This window comes from Thunnus maccoyii, chromosome 22, assembly GCF_910596095.1.
Source record: "Thunnus maccoyii chromosome 22, fThuMac1.1, whole genome shotgun sequence".
NCBI lineage: Eukaryota > Metazoa > Chordata > Actinopteri > Scombriformes > Scombridae > Thunnus > Thunnus maccoyii.
In genome coordinates this window covers 5862288-5879610 of record NC_056554.1, presented here as the reverse complement: position 1 = coordinate 5879610, position 17323 = coordinate 5862288, and the positions used below count along the sequence as shown (strand labels likewise).

Below are 17323 nucleotides of genomic sequence, written 5' to 3'. Positions count from 1 at the left end.
GTCTGATCTGAATCTCCCGCTGTAGCTTAAAAAATAGGTTCACACTTTTTCAATTCTGCCTTAAAACAACAGTAAGGTGTCCATATGAATAGTGGAAGAGGTTTTTGTCGCTGTAATCATTACTCCTGTCCATACTGACTGTTAAAAGATCCCCTTCAAATGTGCTTTCAATGTAAGTGATGGGGGCCAAAATCCACAATGTGTCCACACAATTATTTTGTGCAAAAATACATTTCAAAGTTGATCTGAGGCTTATATGAGGCTTCAGCAGTCTGAGTTAGTCATATCAAGTGGATATCTGCCACATTGACAGTCTTTTTAGCATCAAATTTCCTCTTTGTGTTTCCTCAGACAGTGTTTCTCTATTGAGCCGTGGTGGAAGTATAGAAACACAAAGAGTGACTCTGGCACAAAAAAGACTGTAACGTTGAAAGGTAACTACGCGATTTGAGTCATTTGGGCGGCTGAAAGCTTCACATTAGCTTCAGATAAACTTTTAAATACATGTTGGCACAGAAGAGGACTGTGGATTTTGGCCCCCATCATTAACATTGTAAATGCATTATAAAGCAATCTTCTAATGGCCAGTATGAACAGGAGGAATGATTATGGCAACAAAAACCTTTTTCACTGTTCATTTGGGCACCTGACTGTTGCTTTCAGACAGACTTGAAAAACTGTGAACTCATCTTTTAAGCTAATATTCTGCTATGAACAGTCATGAGGTAAAAACCACTGTAAAAACTACTGTTTTAGAAGGTTTTTGAGTTCTGCTCACTTCCTCAAATCAGAAGTCTCTTTCCACTGGGAGAGGACTAACAGGGTGTTGGCCTTGACAGTCTTGATTGTGTGCACAAGTGACAACTGATCAGGTCGAAGTGGGGTGGGTTGTTGATGAAGTGGGTGAAGTAAACATGCTTTGCTAACAAGGAACGCTATCATGACATATAACAAATTAATACAGAGCAAATTGTTGCATTTTCTACTATGAACACAGTGAATGAGTTAGTAATTACATCGAGACCTTTTAATTTTTTACTTGACTCCCATGCGTTTGCTTTGTAACTGTTAGTGCAGCAGCTACTGTGGTTTTAGGGTTAGGGCTGCAGGATGTAGACATGGTTGCACTCCCACATAAATACTACTTAAGCCAAAGACCACTAAGACATCCTGAAAAAGTGGAGTTCTTATCATGTCACATTTGTTCACATAGCAAAGGCTAATACTACGCTAATGTTAATATTGCAAATACTGATACTAATAATACTACTCATGCAAATACAACTAGAGCTGGGCGATCGATGTATCGATATTATATTGATATCATGATATGAGACTAGATATTGTCTTTGATTTTGGATATCATCATATCCTGATATGGCAAATGTTGTCTTTTCCTGGTTTTAAAGGCTGCATTACAGTAAAGTGATGTAATTTTCTGAACTTACCAGACTTTTCTAACTGTTCTGTTATTTGTCTTCACCCACTTAGTCATCATATCCACGTTACTGATGATTATTTATCAAAAATCTCATCGTGTAAATACTTTGTGAAAGCACCAATAGTCATCCCTACAATATTGTCGCAGTATTGATATTGAGGTATTTGGTCAAAAATATTGTGATATTTGATTTTGTCTACATTGCTCAGCCCTACTTACAACACTACTTAGTTGAAATATAATTAAGAGTACTATTTACAACAACAAAAACAAAAGCCAAAAAATAAACAAGTTGCGCAGGGCATTTTCATTACAAAGTTATCTAACCCTAGACTGTAAAAAATAATGGACGTAGCCACCGTGATGTCACCCATTGGTCTGTGGACTCTCGTTTTTAAGCGATGAGTTTGCATTTTGACCACCGCCATCTTAGATTTTTGAAGCCAGAAGTGACCATATTTGGACGAGAGGATGGAGCTGACCCTAATGCTAGCTGCCAGCTGCTAGCTGCTAGCTGCTAGGCTGCCAGCTTGGTTAGCACGGTGTATTTGCAGTCTGTGGTTAACTTTGATAATGCTAATGGAAATTCTCGCTGGTGAAAAACCATTAAAACAAAATGTACTGACCAGAAAAAAAAGTGAACATGCGACTCCTTAGAGGGTCTTTTAGTAAAACCAAACGCTGAACAAGACTTTTTAAGGCAACAAAAAAGATACAATCAACTACGATGAACTGAAAACACACTGAAATAGTGACGGTTACAGCTATGCCTATGCTCTGTGATTCTGGGGATACGCCGTGGTCACATTACCAAACCAACGTTGTTGCCGTGGGAGCGACTTGCCTGTAACAGCACCCACTTGTCACTCAATGCAGTCACACCCTTAATTATGCATAACTTTAAGCCTTAATAAAAATCTAAACAAGTGAGCTATATAAAAATTTCCCCCCTGTACAATTGTCATGAACAAGGAAATTAGTTATAAGCAAAACCGTGTTTTGTACCAGGCTGTAAACATGTTTATTTCTGCTGTGAAGTTGTGTATTTTAACATGGGGGTCTATGGGGATTGACTCGCTTTTGGAGCCAGCCTCAAGTGGCTATTCAAGGAACTGCAGATTTTGACACTTCTGCGTTGGCTTCAATTTTCAGCCCCAGAGGTTACTACTTTGATCTAACTCTAAGCTCTACAAAACAGAGTTAAAAAAATCTACAAAACCATATTCTTCTTTATAGTTCTTATTTGTAGTGCTCAAAGCATCAAAAAGTTATTTTAAGACTACAGCTTGAGGGGTTTGTCTCCTCCAGCTTAGATAGAAATGATTACATAAAATTTTTTGGGTTTTTTTCCAATAAATGATGTGTACATCTGACAAATGATCTTTGCCATGTTGTATTACTCGTCTATTTCAGGGGTATTTGGAAATATTATCATGCCTGCATGTTATCTGCTGAACATGACAGTCAACCACAACTGGTCTCCACAGTATGTCCTCACTAGTGTTTATACTGCACAGTTAGTTTATGTTTCCCTAATATTAAATATGACGCCAGGATGGAGAGCCTTTATGTTCTTCATGTACCTCTCACCATGTGAACCTCTTCTAAAAGCAAACACGTGATCATGTTTCCTTATTAGGGCACACAGTGTCACTTCAAGTTAGCCAATCAAACGTAGTCCTGTCTGTAAAGAGTGGAGTAACTATCGATATACTGTCATTCAGCACAGACATTTGAACACGATGACATCTCCAAACTTTGTTTTCTATCTGACATGCCTGTTCTTGGGGAAAATGGGTGAGTAGTGTTTTTGTGTACCCAGTTTTTATCTGTCAGTGTGAGCTCATTCCTCATGCAAATGTTTAATTTTTCAATGTGCTGATTTCTTTCACCAAAATCTCTCTCTCATCTTACTACAGCTCAGGTGTCCAATCTGAAATTGTCCTCATCTGTGAACCAAGAGAGTGGTTTTCTATCAGTTAATGTTGGGGAAAAGCTGTCTTTACAATGTTTCCATGAAGTTGATGTTTCATCATGGCTGTACTGGTATAAACAAACTCTGGGACAGAAACCAAGGCTCATCTCTACCTTCTATGTGCACGACATAAATGGCACTTTTTATGATGAATTCAAGAACAATCCTCGCTTCACACTCGATACTGGAAACGGTAAAAATCACTTGATGATCTCAGATTTACATCTTTCAGACTCCGCTACTTACTACTGTGCAAGTAGTATATCATACAAATTTGAATTTGCAGAAGGAACTGTTGTCAATGTAAAGGGTTCAGGTTTGAACATCCAAGCTTCGGTCCATCAATCGGCATCTGAGAGCATCCAGCCAGGAGGCTCTGTGACTCTGAACTGTACAGTACACACTGGGACCTGTGATGATGGAAATCACAGTGTTTACTGGTTCAAAAACTCTCAAGAATCTCATCAAGGAATCATTTACACACATGGAGGCAGGAATGATCAGTGTGAGAGGAACAACAACACACAAACACAGACCTGTGTCTACAACTTGCCAATGAAGAGTCTGGATCTTTCTCATACTGGAACCTACTACTGTGCTGTCGCCGCATGTGGACAGATACTGTTTGGAAACGGGACCAAGCTGGACGTTGGCTGTAAGTAACTTTCTAGCAGACATTGTTTCATCTGATCAATACATGATTACTCCCTAATCGAACTAAACATCAAAATAGAGATAAATCTGAGAGCTGTGTAATATCTCTTTATGTCTCTCTGCAAATGAGGTAGACTCTCCTGTCTTGGTGTATTTCTTGAGTGGAGCTTTGGCGTTCACCACCATCCTCAGTGTTTTACTGGCTTTCTCAGTGTACAAGATGAAGAGAAGCAGCTTACAATCTGCAGGTAACTGTTTATATCTGACAGCTTGTATTCACTGAACATGACTTTGAATAAAATTACTTTTTCTGTTTTCACAACCAGAGTCTCAAGCAACATTTTCAGCTTCCTCCACAACAAATGGCGAGGTAAAACTTATTTTAATAGTTGAATCAATATTTAAACACATTTTTAACACAACTATTTATTGTCGGGGAGTTTTTTAGACATTGTTTTAATGTTCGGCAGCATCTATATTGTTATCCACTTGTACATATTTTGTTACCAGGGTTACCAACACACAGACAACCTGCATTATGCTGCTTTAAGTGTGAACCTGCCCAACAGACCAAGAAGAGCGAGGAACAACACCAAGAATGAATGTGTGTACTCCAGTGTAAAGCAGTAGAATTACATGTTACATTTCCAGTTTTAAAGTAATATTTTTTATTTTTATTTCATTTTCATATTATCATGTAGATTTAGAAGTTGATCTTGAGATAAATATTTTTTATAGCTTCTTTAATCTTAGATGAGGTTAGTTAATGTGCACATTTAGCAAATGTCTCTAAGGTGTTTCTTTTGTCTTTGTGGTTTTAAGCAGGATTTCTTATTGTAAGATGAAAATCTGTATTTGAAATACTGAGACAGTTTTTAATACATTTGAATAAATTCCATTTTGATGAAACTAGTAAATGTATTATATAAGCACAGAGTAATTGATGACTCATGGCCTTTGTTTTTATACATACATTTTATATCATTAGTGATCACATAAATAATATAAGTTGATTATGGATCACTTTGACCTTGAGATAATATGTGTGGGTGTGAGTTCAGTCCCTGGTAGCATTAACTGCAGCTTCATCATACAAGTGTGGCTGGTGGCATCATGTGAATCAGAGAAATCATGTAACTGACATCACTCACTCTAGTTCATGGGTGACTCTCGTGTTCTGGCACAAAAGTAAAATGGCACAGGAAGGTTTTTATACTGACCTTCAGTACTTGAATCCACATATGTCCAAGTCAGGTACAATATATGAAGTCTGGAAATGTAACAATGTAACAGGCTGGAGGATGATCCCACTTTCACTCAGTGACTTCATTTGAAAACAGGATCTAGTAGATCTGTTATTAATTCAGTCACTATTACACGACCAGGTTATCATTGTGTCTTCCCACTGTGTACTGTGTTCTACTGCACATCCAACATGCAGCCACTGTTTCAACATTTACTGCTGAAAATACAGAGAAATACTTAAGTGTTTGATTGTTTTTACAAAACAAGCTTGTATACAGACTTTATGCCATGTTTGTGCAGATTTGGATAAAAATATGAGACTGACTGACCAGTGAAAAGAAACTTTATGGTATATTTCCCTGATGAATTTTCCATAAATGTGGTCATTGTGACTCAATGAGTCATGCTAACTTTGCACTTGCCAGCGTCAGTATAGAGATTCATGGACACGAAGACTCACACAACACAACATATATCGGGGTATATACTGGTGCTTTATGAGTGTAACTCCAACCCACCACACATTACTGCATCAACTGTATACTGAGCTGCATCTGAGTACACAGCAGCACTGTGACTGAACACATCCAGTTACACACTGATGGAGGACTGCAGCTGCTGCTTTGTGCTGCTTTCACTATGCAGCCCATGTAGAGCAGGTTTAAGAGGGGAAAAGCTTTCATGAAATACAGTGGTTGTACATTTTGGCACTTTTTTGACAATGAACATATGTAGAAAAAGAAAAATAATTAGTGTTTTTTATGTAAGGGTGTTTCCACTCTCACAAAGATATCTCTTGAGCCAAATCAACTTAAAAGAAAATTCCGGTTTATTTCAACTTGATGTATTCTCTTTAAATGTGGTTATTGTGGCTCTATGGGTCATGCTAATTTTGCTCTCTCCAGCTCTGTTATAGAGATTCAGGGAATTCACAAAGACATCTGTCATTGGGACAAACTGCTGAGACTCCTTCAGCTTTCCAAATAAACATGAATCACTTCAAAAGTGTGTTTCTCAGTCTGAACGAAAGTAAAAAAAAAAAAAGAAACTATCCACCTGTAGTAACCATAATGGTTAACTGCATAGAGAACAGAGACAGAGTGCACCGCATCATACTCTGAAAACCCCGCCCACCGGAGAGTAAAACAGTCGGCGCCACAATATGCAACCAAGGGCCACTTTGAGCTTCAAAACCACTCTTCAGAAATCAGTGGGTGACGTCACAGTAACTACATCCACATTTTTATACAGTCTATGGTCTCTACAGTGCTGGCCAAAAATGAACACAAATGAATCCTAAGTGCTGATTCTTTTCCAGGTTCAATATTTACCAGGCCTACTGGTACTTACTGTATCCAGGAAGTACTAGTAGCCATGTAAACACTAACAAAAGCCCTCACTGCCAGCGATCAAAGTGGAAACACTGCAACATTAAATAGTGCTAAAACTCACTTGAGAGCTGTGTAAAATAGTTCAGTTGTTAGGCAGTGCAGGTTTCCCCCTCTTACTTACTAGTTGTGTTATCAGTACTAAAAACCTGTACACTTGACTCCACTCAACTTGACTGCTGATACCACTGATACTGTACAGACTTGCTGCCTTCGACACATCCTGTACATGCTGATGTGTTGTCTGCTCATGGAGAGTCAGACACAGTTTATTCACCTGATGTTTTGCATTTTGATTGAAATGTCTTTATTTTCTCCAAATTATTTCTCTAAATAAATAAAAAAAATTAACTGAAGTAATAAAATATCAGCAACATGTCCCACTCTGCAGAAAAAGTTTTCCTCTCCATTCTTCAGGAGAACAGTGACTTCAGGAACAGCAGCAGTTTCTCTGAGGTAACCGTTACTGTACGTTGTCTTTCCTGGCGGCCCTGTTGCCTTTCTGCCTCCATTCTTCGTATTTCCTCTTTCAGTTCTTGTAACTCCTCTCTGGGGCAGCTGTGAATCAGGAGGTGAAGTGAGTCATCCACTAATTAGACGGTTGGTTGGTCAATGCCCAGCTTCTCCAGTCCGCATGTCAAAGTGTTCTTGGGCAAGATACTGAACCCCAAATTACTCCCAATAGTTGCCATCATTGTGTGAGTGTGTGTGTATGAATGGGTTAGCATTAGAAGCATTGTAGAGAGCTTTAGATATAAAAGTGTTCAGTAGACTTGAAAAGCGTTTTATAAGTGCACTCATTTACCACCTGTGTACTCTGGCTCAAATAAATACAGTTGGCCAGTCAAAGTGAAATGACTCACAGTTGTCCTCATAATAGTCCACCAGATAATCTGTCATTGCATTTAGTTGTTTTAGTTTCTTTACAGTCAGACTCATACATATAAACAAATTGATGCGTGTGGATGAATATTCAAGAGCTATTTTCTTATATATGCATGGGTTTTTTATGGTACAGTTGCACAGATGGCCAAAAACGCTCAGCAGTTCAGCAATATCTTGCCAATAATTCTATGGTAGGAGACCCTTGCAGGTAAATAAAATTTTGTAATGTCAAGTAACAACTAAGGAGTAATACAATAGTTATAATTTCCAACTACTGATTTTATGCTGGGAGAAAATGACGATTAATAATCTGTCCACTAAATTGGACAGCATGCATCGCTGGCTATATTTCAACTACAATTCATACTATTACTGCGACTTTGTTGTTCTTGAAAATACTTAATCTGCAGTAACTTTTTTGGCTATAAATCAATTGATTTGTGTTATTAGAACGTAAACTTGCAGTTTTGAGGGGGCTGAGGATGCTGAGGGGGTTGAGGATCCTGAGGATGCTGAAGGGTTGCCTGGCACCTCTACAGAATGTCTGGATTAGTAAAGAAGGATCTTCTTCATTTCAAGTCATCTGTAACTCATGCTAATAAATACAGTAAGAGAGAGGGCAGAGGCTGAGGAGTCAGGAGCAAGGTTCAACATTTTTTGCATTGCATTGAACAGCATTAGAATACGTTAAAACATTAGTTTAACAATGTAATCTTTTTGCAAATACTTTATTTTTTGTAGTGTTGACCAGAATCATATCTTTAGCTCACATTAGGTAATAAGTCAGAGCCTCTGTAGTGTTTTTAAGGCTCCAGCTATGATTGTTTGAGCGGTTGCTTAAAAAAGGATTGCTGAAGTTTTCCTGGATGTTTTGTGACATTTCCAGTGGTTGTAACGTAGGTGCTTTTGACCGTTATCATTGTCTGTGAATCCAGAGTGCAGTGTTGTTTCTCCAGATTACAGCTTTAAAAAAGTATCAAGTATGGATGAATTGCACAAAATGATTTTTGTTACCTGTTTATTATCAAATATTGAGCATAAATGGACTCCACTGTGTCTTATTACTGCTGTGTTTACATTGGATATAGTGGCTGTTTATTTGTCAGTGATTTCAAATCTAATGCAAAGATGAGGAGCCTTTATCTTCCTCGTATATCTCTCACCATTACAATCATAGGTGGCAGTGAACATGTGATCCTGTTTCCTATACAGTGTCACTTCAGATTGGCCAATCAAACGCAGTCTTGTCTATGAGGAGTGGAGAAAAGTAAATGATCTTTTCATTTCACACGGCAAGTTGAACACGATGACATCTCCAGTGTTTGCTTTCTATCTCACATTTCTGTTCTTGGGGAAAATGGGTGAGTTACGTGTTTGTGATTCCAACTTTTATCTGTTAGTTGTTAGTTTTCAAATATTAACTGATTACGTTGAATTCTATCACATTCAATTAACTATACATTTACTTTGTCTCTTATTTCACTTCAGCTCAGATGACTGATCTGAAATTCTCCTCATCTGTTCATCAAGACAGTGGTTTTATATCAGCTAATGTTGGTGATGAGAAGACTTTGCAATGTCACTATGAAGGTGATGTTTTTGCAAAGCTTTACTGGTATGAACAAACTCAGAAACCAAGGCTCATCTCTACCTTCTATAAATATAAGGTAAACAGCACGTTTCATGATGAATTCAAGAACAATTCACGCTTCACGCTGGAAACTGAGAACAATAAAAATCACTTGCACATTTCAGACTCAGCTACTTACTACTGCGTTAGTTGCTATTTAAACAAGTTAGAATTTTTGGAGGGCACTACTCTCAATGTAAAGGGTTCAGGTTTGAACATCCAAGCTCTGGTCCAACAGTCAGCATCTGAGAGCATCCAGCCAGGAGGCTCTGTGACTCTGAACTGTACAGTACACACTGGGACCTGTGATGATGGAAAACACAGTGTTTACTGGTTCAAAAACTCTCAAGAATCTCATCCAGGAGTCATTTACACACTTGGAGGCAGGAATGATCAGTGTGAGAGGAACAACAACACACAAACACACACCTGTGTCTACAACTTGCCAATGAAGAGTTTGGATTTTTCTCATACTGGGACCTACTACTGTGCTGTCGCCTCATGTGGACAGATACTGTTTGGAGACGGGACCAAGCTGGACGTTGGCTGTAAGTAACTTTTTAGGAGACGTTGTCCCATTTGATACAGTCTTAGTCCCTCATTAAGCTTAAGATAAAAACTGAAAACATGCTGAAAGCTCTGTTTCTGGTGTCTGGTGACTCTCTGTAGATGAGGTGGACTCTCTTGTCTTGGTGTATTTCTTGAGTGGAGCTTTGGCGTTCACCACCATCCTCAGTGTTTTATTGGCTTTCTACAAGATGAACAAGAGCAATACCTGCCAATCTGCAGGTAACTGTTTATATCTGACAGCTTGTATTCACTGAACATGACTTTTGAATAAAAAACCTTTTCTGTGTTTCACAACCAGAGTCTCAGGCAAGAATTTCAGCTCCCTCCACAGTCAATGTAAAGGTGAATAACTTTAAATTAATTCTTGAATTGCAGCTAATATCCATTTTTTACCATTCAGTACAACAATACATTTCTTTTTAGGACATTGTTTTAGAATAATATCATAATAATTAATACTTTGTTACCAGGGTTACAAAGCTGCAGAAAACCTGTATTACGCTGCTTTAAGTGTGAATCTGACCAACAGACGAAGAAGACAGAACCAAACCTGGAGTGAATGTGTGTACTACAGCGTAAAGTAGTAGAACTGGACATGTTTCATTTGTACTTTGTGCATAAGACATTATGTTGTAGTGTCTCTTTGAAGGTGTAACATGGATTTAGTTTTTAAATTTGAAAGAAAGTGTTTTATAACTTCTTAAATCTCTTGCTCTGCTTTGGTATTTTTAGAATACTCTATTTTTTGTGTGGTCTGAATCAGAATATCTGCACAATGTTACTTTGTTTTTTGCAAATAAACTGTGTATCTAAGTTTATATTTAGTACATACTGTATGAATATAATGATTTTTTGTGTCTTAACCAGTGAATGTAAAAGGTTGGTTTGATCAATGCTGTAGAAGTTACTTGTGGGCTTTTAGGATCAAGATTGTGTTGAACTTTTGTGTTTTATCCTCATTGTTTTTTTAACCAACTCATGTATGTGTTCTTGAACTGTGTGTACATTTTATATTAATAATCAAATAAACATCATCTAACTTTAACCATGAGACAATATGTGTGCGTGTGTTCAATCCTTGATAAGAGTAACTTGTGTTTTTTCATGCAAGAGTGAGGGTGTTGTTGCAGCAATGGCACCATGTTTATCATAAAAAGCATGTGTTTGATCTCAACCACCCCACTGAGTGGGTGAGTGATGAAACTTAATTGTTCTGGTACCAAAAATAAAATGGCACAGGAAGACTATTAGTTTACAATATTACTGTTCATGTGAAAATGAGAGTTGCAGTTGTGCCTTTATTAAAGACTTTCTAATTCATAGTAACAAATAAACATGACACCTTTGATATTTTACATCTATCTGAAGTATTTGATAACCGATATTATTCCAGAAGGAAATTAGTTGGCAGTGTGGGCACAAAATTGAAAATAAATGATAAGGCCATACACATCACCAGATCCGAGAGCAGATCCCAGCGCTCTCACTGCCTGCAGAAGGAAGAAAAGGATTTCTTCACAAAGGCACAGATAATTTCTCTGCCCCGCTCTTCTTCAACGAAGTCGACTCTGCTGTTTTCTCTGCCATGCCACCGAGGATCAGCTTGTCATGAAACCCGCCGACAGAGCGCGAGGATGGCCCCGTCAGCATCCGAGCTGAGGAACCGAGCTGGACCAAAGACGGACTGAAACACACACCCTGCTTGCTTTGTGAAGCGACCAAGTAAGAGGTTTAAGTCTCAGCAGAGACAGTGTTAGATTGTGTGTTGTTGGTTTTAGCTTTTTAAGCTTTATTGCTCATGTTTGTTGTTTTGAATTGACGGACCACTGAGTCCCTTTGAGCTGCTTTACTCTGAGGAGTATTTGAAGTTTGCTGCCTGTTTAGTTGTGTTCATCATGTGAGTGAGAAAGTTAGTTGCTTTGTCAATCAGAAATCAAACAATGTGCATTACAGACTGCCGTCTGTACACATGCTCTCTGTGGAAAAAGAAACCGCTTCTCCCCCCCCAACGGTTGCTTTTCTTCCTTCTCGTGTTACTAACACACACACACACACGCACACACATATATACGCACACACATCTTCTTACACATCTGACTATCAGATAGCGTGGGACACAGCGCTGCTCTGCCCCTTATTATCTGCCATCAGATAAGTGTCTTTTACACAGAAGTGGGTGAGTTTAGAGACGCCAACTTGTAGGCGGTGCCATCTTGCTATTGTTCTAACCAAAACACTGTGGTCACTTCCACCATTTGGTTCTCGCGTGATGTGACTTCCTCCCATAGTCATGTCCGCCATCTGAACTCACACACCACATCATCACGTCGCCATCTTGCCACACACACACACAAATACACATGCTCCCGCTCTCGTTTTCTCTGTACATAGATGTATGTTTGCTTATGTTGAATTAGATTTTAAGATAGTGATTTATTGATCAAGTCATCTGCTAACTTTGTCAACTCTGCTATTGTTTAATAAACACTTTTATATCTTCAAAGAGAAGCCTTTTGTCCTTACTGTGTTTATATATTGTGAGAAATAGCTGATTGAGAGAGTCAGAGCACGAATTCAAACCTTCTTTGTTCACCTGTGAATGTTGATATCCCTCAGATATTAACATTCTAGGTGAACTCTTTTGTTTGGTTATTGGTCCCAGATGGTGCCCCGTAATTATTAATTCATATTAATAATTTTATGAATTTTTATAATGAACAATTATCTCTGCTAATTATTAATTATTTATAATAACCAGCCGTGCTCCTCGCAGATCCAAAAGTTGGTGTCCTCGTATGAGGCTCTCTAACAGTTGGTGCCAAGTATTATTAATTAATATGAATAATTTCTTGATTTTCATTTTTATACTTATCTCTGATAATTATGAATTATTACTAATAACCAAACACACTCCTGTCAGATCCAACAGTGCTTTGTTGCAGCTGTTAGACTTGGAAGAATAGCAACTCTCAGGTTTCACATTGTTTAACCAGGTTTAATTATCAAAATCATATAGTGATGTGTTGTAAGACTATTTCATTTATATAAATTCTTTGTCCTTGTCTGACCTTGAAGATGGCCTAGTAGCCTGCAGCCAGGATGTCGACTGCACCTCATTAAATGTCCACAGATGTCACTAATGAGAAGGAATTTCTGATTCCTACATACAGAAACTTTAATTAAACTGAGGAATAAAAAAATGTCTTGAAACAGATACAGAACACTGGGAAATATAATTAAACAACAAAAAGTTTGAGTATTGCCTCACCTTTTAGTAGATTCAGACCATTCATGATATAGACATTGCTAACAAAAACAAACTGTCAGTCTCACATTTTGTTCCATACTTCAGCTTGATCATAAATTGCTGTTTTCGCATTTCTTCCTCAAGTAGTGTAAAGTTACGGCAGGTAGCACAGCATGATGGACAGTAGTAGAAAGGCACTGAGTAGTAATTTTTTTGCAAATACTTTATTTTTTTTGTAGTGTTGACCAGAATCATATGTTTAGCTCACATTAGGTAATAAGTCAGAGCCTCTGTAGTCTTTTTAAGGCTCCAGCTATGATTGTTTAAGCGGTTGTTTAGAAAGAATTTTCAGCTTAAGTTTTCCTGGATGTTTTGTGACATTTCCAGTGGTTGTAACGTAGGTGCTTTTGACCGTCATCATCATCTGTGAATCCAGTTCCACATAACAGACTGTAAAAAACCTTTTACACTACAATCACATCATTTTTGTCACAACTAGGGGGACACATCTATTTGTCCTTCCTCACCATTTCTGGGTTTCAGTGACTCTAACACATTTTTGTTGCTCTCTGCCTCTCTCATGATGTACTGGATCTCCACACTAATGCAGACACAGCCGAATCGTTGTCACATAAAAATGAGATTGCATAGAGCCTGAATCAACATTGTGATCTTATTTTCATTAATCATGCAGCCAATCATATCTTGTATGTATATTGTAGAAAAATGTCTCTTAAATACAGCACAGAGTGCAGTGTTGTTTCTCCAGATTACAGCTTTAACAATGTATCATGTATGGATGAATTGCTCAAATTAGTTTTTGTTACCTGTTTATTATCAAATATTGAGCATAAATGGACTCCACTGTGTCTTATTACTGCTGTGTTTATATTGGATATTTCTTGGTTGTTTATTTTTCAGTGATTTCAAATCAAATCAAAGACGAGCCTTTATGTTCTTCATATGTCTCTCACCATGTGAATCTTCTCAAAAAACAAGCACATGTGGCAGTGAACACGTGATCATGTTTCCTATACAGTGTCACTTCAGATTGGCCAATCAAACGCAGTCTTGTCTATGAGGAGTGGAGAAAAGTAAATGATCTTTTCATTTCACACAGCAAGTTGAACATGATGACATCTCCAGTGTTTGCTTTCTATCTCACATGTCTGTTCTTGGGGAAAATGGGTGAGTTACGTGTTTGTGATTCCAACTTTTATCTGTTAGAGTTGTTGGTTTTCAAATATTAACTGATTATGTTGAATTCTATCACATTCAATTAACTATACATTTACTTTGTCTCTTATTTCACTTCAGCTCAGGTGACTGATCTGAAATTCTCCTCATCTGTTCGTCAAGACAATGGTTTTATATCAGCTAATGTTGGTGATGACACGACTTTGCAGTGCTTCTGTGAAGGTGTTGTTGCAAAGCTTTACTGGTATAAACAAACTCTGGGACAGAAACCAAGGCTCATCTCCACCTTCCAAAAATATGAGGTAATCACCACGTTTCATGATGAATTCAACAACAATCCTCGCTTCACACTGGATACTGAAAACGGTAAAAATAACTTGAGGATCACAGATTTGCACATTTCAGACTCAGCTACTTACTACTGTGTTAGTAGCTATTTAAACAAGATAGAATTTTTGGAGGGCACTACTCTCAGTGTAAAGAGTTCAGGTTTGAACATCCAAGCTTTGGTCCATCATTCAGCATCTGAGAGCATCCAGCCAGGAGGCTCTGTGACTCTGAACTGTACAGTACACACTGGGACCTGTGATGATGGAGAACACAGTGTTTACTGGTTCAAAAACTCCCAAGAATCTCATCCAGGAATCATTTACACACATGGAGGCAGGAATAATCAGTGTGAGATGAACAGCAACACACAAACACACACCTGTGTCTACAACTTGCCAATGAAGAGTCTGAATCTTTCTCATACTGGGACCTACTACTGTGCTGTCGCCTCATGTGGACAGATACTGTTTGGAGACGGGACCAAGCTGGACTTTGAGTGTAAGTAACTTTTTAGGAGACGTTGTCCCATTTGATACAGTCTTACTCCCTCATCAAGCTTAAGATAAAAACATGCTGAAAGCTCTGTTTCTGATATCTGGCTCTCGGTAGATGGTGCGGACTCTTGTCTTGTCTTGGTGTATTTCTTGAGTGGAGCTTTGGCGTTCACCACCATCCTCAGTGTTTTATTGGCTTTCTACAAGATGAACAAGAGCAGCAGCTGCCAATCTGCAGGTAACTGTTTATATCTGACAGCTTGTATTCACTGAACATGACTTTTGAATAAAAAACTTTTTCTGTGTTTCACAACCAGAGTCTCAAGCAAGAATTTCAGCTCCCTCCACAGTCAATGCGAAGGTGAATGATAACTGTATTCATTAATTCTTGAATTACAGCTAATATCCTTTTTTTACCATTCAGTACAACAATACATTTCTTTTTAGGACATTGTTTTAGAATAATATCATACTGATATATACTTTGTTACCAGGGTTACAAAGACGCAGAAAACCTGTATTATGCTGCTTTAAGTGTGAATCTGACCAACAGACGAAGAAGACAGAACCAAACCTGGAGTGAATGTGTGTACTACAGCGTAAAGTAGTAGAACTGGACATGTTTCATTTGTACTTTGTGCATAAGACATTATGTTGTAGTGTCTCTTTGAGGGTGTAACATGGATTTAGTTTTTAAATTTGAAAGAAAGTGTTTTATAACTTCTTAAATCTCTTGCTCTGCTTTGGTATTGTTAGAATACTCTATTTTTTGTGTGGTCTGAATCAGAATATCTGCACAATGTTACTTTGTTTTGTGCAAATAAACTGTGTATCTAAGTTCATATTTAGTACATACTGTATGAATATAATGATTTTTTGTGTCTTAACCAGTAAATGTTAAAGGTTGGTTTGATCAATGCTGTAGAAGTTACTTGTGGGCTTCTAGGATCAAGCTTGTGTTGAACTTTTGTGTTTTATCCTCATTGTTTTTTAACCAACTCATGTATGTGTTTCTGAATTGTGTGTGCATTTTATATTAATAATCAAATAAACATCATCTAACTTTAACCATGAGACAATATGTGTGCGTGTGTTCAATCTTTGATAAGAGTAACTTGTGTTTCTTCATGCAAGAGTGAAGGTGTTGTTGCAGCAGCGGCACCATGTTTATCATAAAAAGCATATGTTTGATCTCAACCACCCCACTGAGTGGGTGAGTGATGAAACTTAATTGTTCTGGTACCAAAAATAAAATGGCACAGGAAGACTATTAGTTTACAATATTACTGTTCATGTGAAAATGAGAGTTTCAGTTGTGCCTTTATTAAAGATTTTCTAATTCATAGTAACAAATAAACATGACACCTTTGATATTTTACATCTATCTGAAGTATTTGATAACCGATATTATTCCAGAAGGAAATTAGTTGGCAGTGTGGGCACAAAATTGAAAATAAATGATAAGGCCATACACATCACCAGATCCGAGAGCAGATCCCAGCGCTCTCACTGCCTGCAGAAGGAAGAAAAGGATTTCTTCACAAAGACACGGATAACTTCTCTGCCCCGCTCTTCTTCAACGAAGTCGACTCTGCTGTTTTCTCTGCCATGCCACCGAGGATCAGCTTGTCATGAAACCCGCCGACAGAGCGCGAGGACGGCCCCGTCAGCATCCGAGCCGAGGAACCGAGCTGGACCAAAGACGGACTGAAACACACACCCTGCTTGCTTTCTGAAGTGACCAAGTACGAGGTGTAAGTCTGGGCAGAGACAGTGTTAGATTGTGTGTTGTTGGTTTTAGCTTTTTAAGCTTTATTGCTCATGTTTGTTGTTTTGAATTGACGGACCACTGAGTCCCTTTGAGCTGCTTTACTCTGAGGAGTATTTGAAGTTTGCTGCCTGTTTAGTTGTGTTCATCATTTGAGTGAGAAAGTTAGTTGCTTTGTCGATCAGAAATCAAACAACGTGCATTACAGACTGCCGTCTGTACACATGCTCTCTGTGGAAAAAGAAACCGCTTCTCCCCCCCCTCCCCCCAACAGTCGCTTTTCTTCCTTCTCATGTTACTAACACACGCATGCACACACATACATACGCACACACATCTTCTTACACATCTGACTATCAGATAGCGTGGGACACAGCGCTGCTCTGCCCCTCATTATCTACCATCAGATAAGTGTCTTTTACACAGAAGTGAGTGAGTTTAGAGACGCCAACTTGTAGGCGGTGCCATCTTGCTATTGTTCTAACCAAAACACTGTGGT

General features: G+C 38.3%; 3 protein-coding genes across 4 annotated transcripts; all 3 read left to right on the top strand.

Moving 5' to 3' along the window:
• Positions 1–2732: 2732 nt before the first annotated feature.
• Positions 2733–4715, top strand: LOC121890028. 2 transcript variants are annotated; one of them, XM_042402279.1, is made up of 5 exons: positions 2733–3238; positions 3361–4071; positions 4205–4318; positions 4397–4440; positions 4581–4715. In XM_042402279.1, the coding sequence occupies exons 1-5, from the start codon at positions 3184–3186 to the stop codon at positions 4698–4700; spliced, it is 1044 nt and encodes a 347-aa protein (XP_042258213.1). In that variant the 5' UTR covers positions 2733–3183; the 3' UTR covers positions 4701–4715. The 2 variants fall into 2 exon arrangements, with proteins under 2 accessions (XP_042258213.1, XP_042258214.1); XM_042402280.1 differs by having other exon boundaries at positions 4201–4318.
• A 4082-nt stretch (positions 4716–8797) lies between these two features.
• Positions 8798–10549, top strand: LOC121890046. Its single transcript, XM_042402301.1, has 5 exons — positions 8798–8949; positions 9077–9766; positions 9888–10007; positions 10087–10130; positions 10259–10549. Exons 1-5 carry the CDS (start codon positions 8895–8897, stop codon positions 10370–10372), a joined length of 1023 nt encoding a protein of 340 aa, XP_042258235.1. The 5' UTR covers positions 8798–8894; the 3' UTR covers positions 10373–10549.
• A 3781-nt stretch (positions 10550–14330) lies between these two features.
• On the top strand, positions 14331–16049 carry LOC121889885 (the record flags this gene model as incomplete). The annotated part of the gene is made up of 4 exons (XM_042402107.1): positions 14331–15060; positions 15172–15294; positions 15374–15417; positions 15551–16049. Coding segments are annotated over 4 exons (1011 nt in total), but the record flags the coding sequence as incomplete, so codon positions are not given.
• Between the last annotated feature and the right edge of the window lie 1274 nt (positions 16050–17323).

What these genes read in the sequence shown, in the direction of transcription:
- LOC121890028 (XM_042402279.1), top strand. Translation starts at nt 3,184, where the DNA reads ATGACATCTCCAAACTTTGTTTTCTATCTGACATGCCTGTTCTTGGGG. An exon ending in CCTGTTCTTGGGGAAAATGG is followed by an intron (nt 3,239 to 3,360) that starts GTGAGTAGTGTT and finishes ATCTTACTACAG; the next exon opens with CTCAGGTGTCCAATCTGAAA. An exon ending in AAGCAGCTTACAATCTGCAG is followed by an intron (nt 4,319 to 4,396) that starts GTAACTGTTTAT and finishes TTTCACAACCAG; the next exon opens with AGTCTCAAGCAACATTTTCA.
- LOC121890046 (XM_042402301.1), top strand. Translation starts at nt 8,895, where the DNA reads ATGACATCTCCAGTGTTTGCTTTCTATCTCACATTTCTGTTCTTGGGG. An exon ending in CAATACCTGCCAATCTGCAG is followed by an intron (nt 10,008 to 10,086) that starts GTAACTGTTTAT and finishes TTTCACAACCAG; the next exon opens with AGTCTCAGGCAAGAATTTCA. An exon ending in CCTCCACAGTCAATGTAAAG is followed by an intron (nt 10,131 to 10,258) that starts GTGAATAACTTT and finishes CTTTGTTACCAG; the next exon opens with GGTTACAAAGCTGCAGAAAA.